The sequence below is a fragment of the Gekko japonicus genome, unplaced genomic scaffold, assembly GCF_001447785.1.
Source record: "Gekko japonicus isolate JY-2015 unplaced genomic scaffold, Gekko_japonicus_V1.1 scaffold1380, whole genome shotgun sequence".
In the NCBI taxonomy this organism is placed as follows: Eukaryota; Metazoa; Chordata; class Lepidosauria; order Squamata; family Gekkonidae; genus Gekko; species Gekko japonicus.
This window is the reverse complement of record NW_015174316.1, coordinates 468,661-476,121: the sequence shown is the minus strand read 5'-3', so window position 1 is coordinate 476,121 and position 7,461 is coordinate 468,661. Positions and strand designations below refer to the sequence as shown.

The window sequence follows — 7,461 nt, the reverse complement described above, 5'->3', positions numbered from 1 at the left end:
AGGAGGAGGAGGAGGAGGAGGAGGAGATTGGAGATTGGATTTATACCCCGCCCTTCACTTGGAGTCTCAGAGCAGCTTACAAACTCCTTTCCCTTCCCCTCCCCACAACAGACACCCTGTGAGGTCGGTGGGGCTGAGAGAGCTCTTGACAGAAACTGCTCTTTTTCAAGGACAGCTGTGCCAGAGCTTGCGACTGACCCAAGGTCACATCAGCAGGTGCAAGTGGAGGAGTGGGGAATCAAACCCGGTCCTCCCAGATTAGAGTCCGTACACTTAACCACTACACCAAACTGGCTCTCAGATACACAAACGTAGAAACACAGAGAGACTTTAGATAAAGTTGGGTGAAAAGAGGGCTTCCAGTCGCCCAGCTAGCTTCAAGTGGGAAAGTGGGGAATGGAACCCAGTTATCCAGCTTAGAGTCTGCCGCTCTTAACCACAACACCACCCCCTGCTTACAGAAGAAAGCCCACATCAGATAATTCCAAGCATCCCTTGTGCCATTCCCAAAGCTTTCCTTTTTAAAATGGATTAAAAATAATCCTGTCTCAATTCACCTGTCTGCAAGGTAGTCTCTGTGTAGGCACCCCTTCTGCCATAGGCTTGCCACTTACCTGGGAGGGGTGGGCATTCTCCCACCATCATGGCCACTCTCCCGCTGTTTTCTTCCAGGCAGCAGTAGGGAAATGGGGTGGAGGAGAACCCAGAAGGGACTTAACAGCCTCCCCGTGATGATCTAGGGATTCCCCAAATCTCCATAAGCTCTGCCATTCCTAGAGCATTGTCAGGTGGCTGGGAGGTCACTTCTGGGTTTTTGCTTGAAGCGACATCAAGACACATGCAGTGCTGTTTTTTTAATGGTTCTGATTTCCTGAAAGCTCCCACTATTGACATGTGCGAGGCTGGAAACCTTTTTACTCTGTCACAATTATTAAGCAAAGCTCTGCTTTCAAAATCATGTGAGGTGCCTTGCTGCCATGTGCATCCCCCCCCCCCCCCACACTTCAGTCATTGAAAGGGGTTTTCTCTATCCCTGCCAAGCTGTGCTGTAGTGGTACAATGTGGCTTGGTAGGGAAAAGTAAAGTGTGGGGGAAAGGAGAGGTTTTCAGACTGTGGAGTTACCCAGTGAAACTGCCAATGTGTCTGCATTTTTGCACAGGTGCAATAGGAAAAAAGTGACGGGACAGGGATGGGGGGTGACAGCAGCAATAAACGGCATGGGAACTCCAGTCACTCGTATAAAACTGCGTGCTGAACTTCAGTTTGCTGCTGCCTCCTGCTTAAACTTCCCTTTCCGCAAATAGGACTGTGCCGTGCCCAGCACTGTCGGGGGTAGTTGTCCACTGTTCCACAATCAGCTAGTCTGGAGAAGGACTGCAGAGGAAAGGAGGATTGTATAAGGTGGTGTTTTGAGTCCCCCCTGGGGAGAAAGGCGGGGTAAAAATGAAGTTTACAAGCCCACTCTCCCATCACTCCGCTGTGCCATGATGAGTGCTGACCTGGTGATACTTGCAGTGTTCAAGGTTGCGAATGTCTGGATTACACTCATGGCACAATGCCCAGGCATAGCTGCCTAGCAATTTTGATTCTTGCTGTGCATTTGCACAAGCACTGAGAAAAGGTTGTGGGCTGAGGAAAATCTTTACAAAGTAATTCACCTTGTTTTAATGGGAAATGGCTTTAATATTCCTAATGTTTAAAATTTTGAACTTTTAAAATTCTGAATCTAAAGAGTCACAATTCTTCATCCAATTTCTGGTTCTGGTGTACTTCCCTATTGTTGTGAAAATGTCACAAGGACAGGTTCAAAGAAACCTGGTCTTTATTCAGTAACACACACATACACAAACACCCAATATACAGAGTGTCAGAAACCAGAAAAATCCCAGTCTAAGGCTGACCCCTCCAGATGCAAGAGAGAGATTTTGTAGAAATGAGCATGGGAAGATTGCAAAGTAAGAGCTACCTAATTTGGTGCTGTGGAAGAATAGGTCATGTTTCATGCTCTGTGGGACAAGGTTATAATTATTTATTTATTTATTTATTTTTGACATTTTTACCCCGCCCACCCCGCAATCGGGCTCAAGGTGGCTTACAAGGGGCAGAGCCCACATAAAACATAGTAAAAGCAATAAAACCTTAAATAACACAGATAAAAATTAAGTGCTCCATGAAGACAAGATGGTCCCCGAATAAATCTCTTGATGGTAACAGTCAGTGCTTTGGGGGTGATCTTATCCTGTAGTTGGTCCCAAGTAAGTCCGGTGGTACCAGTGCCATGTGGTGTTATAAGCGGTCTTCCTGGGGCCATCCCTAGCCCCGTTGTTATCCACAGTGTTGGTCATGGTGGCAGTGGCAGCCCTTATGCGAAAGCCTGGCGGAAGAGCTCCCCTGCAGAACTGCATAGGGTCCCGCGGGGCCCTGAACTCCTCCAGGAGCTCGTTCCACCAGGTAGGGGCTGCCACCAAAAAGGATCTGGCCCTGGTCGCAGCAAGCCTTGCCTCCCGGGGGCCTGCAATCACCAGGCGATGTTGTGTCCCTGACTGAAGTGCTCTTGGGGGTATATGTGGGGAAAGGTGGTCCCTCAGGTAGGTCGGACCCTGGCCATGTAGGGCTTTAAAGGCAAGTACCAGCACTTTGAAATGGATTCGGTATGCTATTGGCAGCCAGTGCAGCACTTCCAGCCAAGGCCGTATGTGCTCCCACTTGGGGAGACCCAACATAAGCCTGGCCGCCGCATTCTGCACCAGCTGCAGCCTCCGAATCTGCGCCAAAGGCATCCCCATGTAGAGAGCATTACAGTAGTCTAACCTCGAGGTGACCGTCGCATGGATTACTGTAGCCAGGTTGTCGTGGTTGAGGAAGGGGACCAACTGCCGAACCAGCCTAAGATGATAAAATGCTGATCTGGCAGTGGCTGCCACCCGGCCCTCCATAGACAGGGAGGAATCCAGGTGCACTCCCAAACACCAATGGTACACCATCGAAGGTCGGGAGAGGGATCCCTAACCCCGATCCATTCTGACTCAGGCACAGGACCTCCGTCTTCTCTGGGTTTCATTTCAGCCGGCTCAGCCTGAGCCACTCAGCCACTGCCTGTAATGCCCAGGTCAGATCTTCTGGGTCAGAGCCCAACATCAGATAGAGCTGGGTGTCATCTGCATGTTGATGGCAACCCAGCCCATACCTCCTGGCAATCTGGGCGAGGGGGCACATGTAGAAGTTAAACAACATTGGGGAAAGCACTGCCCCCTGAGGCACCCCACACTCAAGTGGGTACCTCCAGGACTGCTCCTCCCCTATCGCCACCCTCTGTCCCCAACCTTTGAGAAAGGAGGCAAGCCATTGAAGAGTGAGCCCCTGTATCCCCATGTCAGCGAGGCGGTGGGTCAGCAACTGGTGGTCGACCGTATCAAACGCGGCTGACAGTCCTAACCACAACAGTGCTGCCACACCGCCTCGATCCAGATGCCTCCGGAGGTCGTCAGTAAGGGCAACCAGCACCATCTCCATCCCATGACCTGGGCGAAAGCCAGACTGAGATGGATCAAGGACAGAAGCGTCACCCAGAAAGCGCTGAAGCTGTGTCGCCACCGCCCTCTCAATCAATTTGCCCAAGTAGGGCAAAGTGGACACCAGCCGATAGTTGGCCAATTCAGCCATGTCTAGAGTTGGTTTTTCAGGAGAGGACGGATCATCGCCTCCTTGAGTGCCTCAGGGAACCGTCCCTCCGAGAGGGACTTGTTGATAATCTCCCTTATGGCACCTCGAAACCCCTCATGGCCCGCTTTGATGAGCCAGGAAGGGCACAGATCCAGGCAGCATGTGGTTGGGCGCACAGTTACGAGCAGTCTGTCAACTTCCTCCAGACTGAGCAGCTCAAAACATTCTAAACTCCGTGGAGACGCACAAGGGGCCTCAAGTTCACTCACTGTTTCAATTGTGGCTGGGAGGTCATGGTGGCACGTCAGGACTTTATCTGCAAAATAGCTTGCAAAGGCCTCACAGCCAATATCCAATTCCCTACTAATTTGTCTGCCTTGTGGTAGAGCTGTCAAGGACCGAATTGTTCTAAATGGGCATGAGCTAGCAGACGCAATCTCGGCTGCATAGAACTCTCTCTTAGCAGCCTTGACTGCCATCTCATAGGCTCTCATAAACATCCTATAAGATGTTCTTGATGCTTTGTTGTGAGCACGCCGCCACCGTCTCTCTAGCCGTCTTAACTCTTGCTTCAGAAGCTGCAACCCCTGGGTATACCAAGGGGCCAGCCTAGAGTGAGAGCGCAGAGGGCGCCTGGGAGCATCATCGATGGCTGTGGAGAGTCGGTCATGCCAGTGCTCCACAAGCTCATCCAATGAGCTGCCAGGGGGCATCAGATCCCGCAGAGCCATCTGAAGCCATACTGGGTCCATTTGGCTCCGCGGGCAAACTAAAATCTGCTCGCCACCTAAACAGGGTTGGGGTGGGACATTCAGACGAGCCTTCGGGGCAAAGGCTACTGCAGTAATCTGGTCCACTGTAATCTGGTCCGTTGTGAAGATCAAATCAAGCGTGTGCCCAGCCTGGTGTGTGGGGGTCGACAGAAATTGAGAGGGTCCTGGTGCCTCCATGGACAGGACTAGGTCCGCAGCCCAGCTGGAGGTCACATCATCAGCATGGATGTTGAAGTCACCCAAGACCAAAAGCCTAGGGAGCTCCAGCGCCCAGCCTGATACAGCCTCCAGCAGGGACAGCAGGCTACTGGCCAGTGCGTTAGGTGATCGGTACATTAGCCAGATCACCAAACTCTCCACGGACCCCAGCACCAGGCCGACACACTCCATGCCCACGATCTCCAGCGGGGGGAGTGCGCTGATGGAGTAAGCCTACCAAATGAGCATCGCAACTCCTCCCCCCCGCCCCTTGGTCCGCGATTGGTGTAGGACCGAGAACCCAGTTGGGGCAAGCTGGGAGAGAGCTACTGTCTCCCCACCCCTCACCCAGGTCTCGGTCATACACACCAGGTCCACCTGCTCTTCCATAACGAAGTCCCGAAGGACTAGCATTTTATTATTGATGGACCTGGCATTACACAACACCAATGACGGAAAGGGGTTCTTCATCCTAGCCCCACTGCTGACCTCCTTCGGGATGGGTCGTAGGCTGGAAGGGTGTCGAGCCCATCTTTTTCTCAACATCCTTCCCTTACCCTTTTGCCTAGACCCACCGCAATCCTTTCCCTGCCCCCAGAGCACCAGAATTTGCTGCTCCAGCATCGTCGCACGAAACAGTCTTTGCAATGGCCACAGACCACCGGTACTGACTACACAGGCTTGTTATACGCTCAAACTTGTAAGAATTGGACAGAGCATGACTGATTTACTGTTTTCTTGTTTCTTTCTAGCAGGAGACACTGTGGAAAGTGTTATCTCAGGGAATTTGGATTTCAGACTACAGCATAAGGTCCAGGAAGATCTATATGCAAGTGAAAACAAGCAGAAGAATGTCAGTGGAAGACAGTCAACTGTTAGAGAAAAAGCCAAACTCTGGGAATTTCCCTCCGAACACGACATGGCTTCTTCCCACACAAGTTGTGCAGGACGACAGAATCCAAGACAGCAACACAAATTTGAGGAAGTTTCCCTCCGAAGTGGAGGCAGGCAGAACAGTAGTTCTGGAGGACAACAGAATGAAGGCCAACAACACAAATTTCAGGAAGTTCCCCAGCAATCTGAATCTGAACACCAGCAAGACTCTTCTTCATATGGGTAAGGAACAGATACTGAACCTGAAAAATCTGGCAAGGACACTAACTTCACAATTACTAGCCTAATATTCTCTGTTCAGTTCAGGGAATTTGTACTTGGGAAAAGACTTCGAGTGGAGAGGACTGGTTAAGCATAAACACCTAGCCTTAACTGAAGCAGTTGCTTCCCTCCAGAAAGAGACTATAGCAAATGTTGGTCAGAAAATATGAAAATATAAAGAGCTGCTGCCTCTCCCCTTCCTTTACTAGTGACCCATAACTAATAGAATGAAACCAACCACAGTTAGGAACAATAGGCAGTCTGGGGAAAAACTTGTTTCTGGACAAGCAGGAAGATGTCATTGGGGGGTGTTTTTGGTTCTGAAAAGCATCATTAGGCTCCTAATCTGGGCTTCATCCGGGAAATCTTTTCATCTAGATTTTTTTTTTTAACAAGATGTGACTGTTATTTCTCTCCGTCAGCATCTGTTGATTCAGTTCAAGTGAGATTCCGATGCTCACTTCACTCGAGCTCCCGCTCAAGACAAGACCTGGCTCAAAATCCCTGCGCCCGTCTACCAAACTCCTCCTTCCCCCCCCCAACCAGCACAGCTGCATGCAGGCGGAGCTGTGGCTTACGGAGGGTCCCAAATTCAATCCGTGGCATCTTGGTTTAAAGGGTCAAGTCAAAAGTGACGTGAAAGACCCTGGAGAGCTGCTGTCACCCAGAATACGCAGTGCTGAGCTGACCTGGGCAGACCCATGAACTGACTCAGCATAAATTCACTCCGTGTGGGTGCATGTGCATGCTAAGAGATATCAAAGAGAACGGGAGGTGGGGAAACCCAGCTTGAAAATACCCCAAATTCTCTTATATTCCTTAGTCCAAAATGGTTAGTTGCTGCCTACCTAGTAGAAATAGTCATCCAGTCAGTGTTGGGTTCCACAGCCAAACAACTGAGAACACCCTTGTCATAAGGTTATACTTTATTGCCAGAGCTATAGAGGCAGTAACATTGTCACTGTTAGGAATAGCTACATTCCTACAAGCATAATGGGATATAGGGAATTCGTATGCACCCCCAACCCCACCCCCAGGCCAGTCGGCCTGACTCCCATGCGTGGGAGAATGGGGCCCCAGGCCGTTAAAGCCAAAGCTGGGAACCGAAACTAATCCCATGGGTAATTGATGGGAAGACGCTACACAGGCAGTCTACAAGGTGAGAGATAATAAAGAAGGAAGGAATGCCTAGCAGTGGGTACACAGGTCAGGCAGATGCACTCCTGCCCATAAACGTCAGGGCAGCATAGCTGGCAGTCGGCTGCCTGAGAGAGAGCACTGTTTGGTATAGTGGTTAAGTGTGCGGACTCTAATCTAGGAGAACCGGGTTTGATTCCCCACTCCTCCACTTGCACCTTGTTGTGAGATTTTTGGAGGTGTGGGTGTGTGTCTGCACATTGTCTGTGAAAGCGTGCTTACCCAAGTCACCCACACTCCCCCCTCAGTTCGTGTGTGTCTCCTGAGTGTCGCCCCGTACCAAAGGCAGATGTGCAAGCTTGGAAATCACTAAAATAAACTAATCTTTATTATAGCAAAACATTCAGAGTTCTAATTCCTAAACATTTGATATAATACACACAGAAAAATAAACATGCAAAGCAAAGTTTTTCCCACCCCATGCAAGCGCGTCGAGAGGCCTCTCTCTCTGGCTGTCTCCTTTGGAGTCAGCTA

The 7,461-nt window shown here is 50.4% G+C and overlaps 1 protein-coding gene across 2 annotated transcripts in view; it reads left to right on the top strand.

Moving 5' to 3' along the window:
- LOC107121288 (aldehyde dehydrogenase family 3 member B1-like) overlaps nt 1–7,461 on the top strand; it is a 41,012-nt gene that overhangs the window by 3,833 nt on the left and 29,718 nt on the right. Inside the window, exon 2 of one of the 2 annotated variants that reach the window (XM_015424184.1) lies at nt 5,388–5,751. In XM_015424184.1, coding sequence (XP_015279670.1) covers nt 5,388–5,751 — 364 coding nt within the window. The remainder of the gene's footprint in view (nt 1–5,387; nt 5,752–7,461) is intronic. The other variant, XM_015424185.1, reaches the window with a different exon arrangement.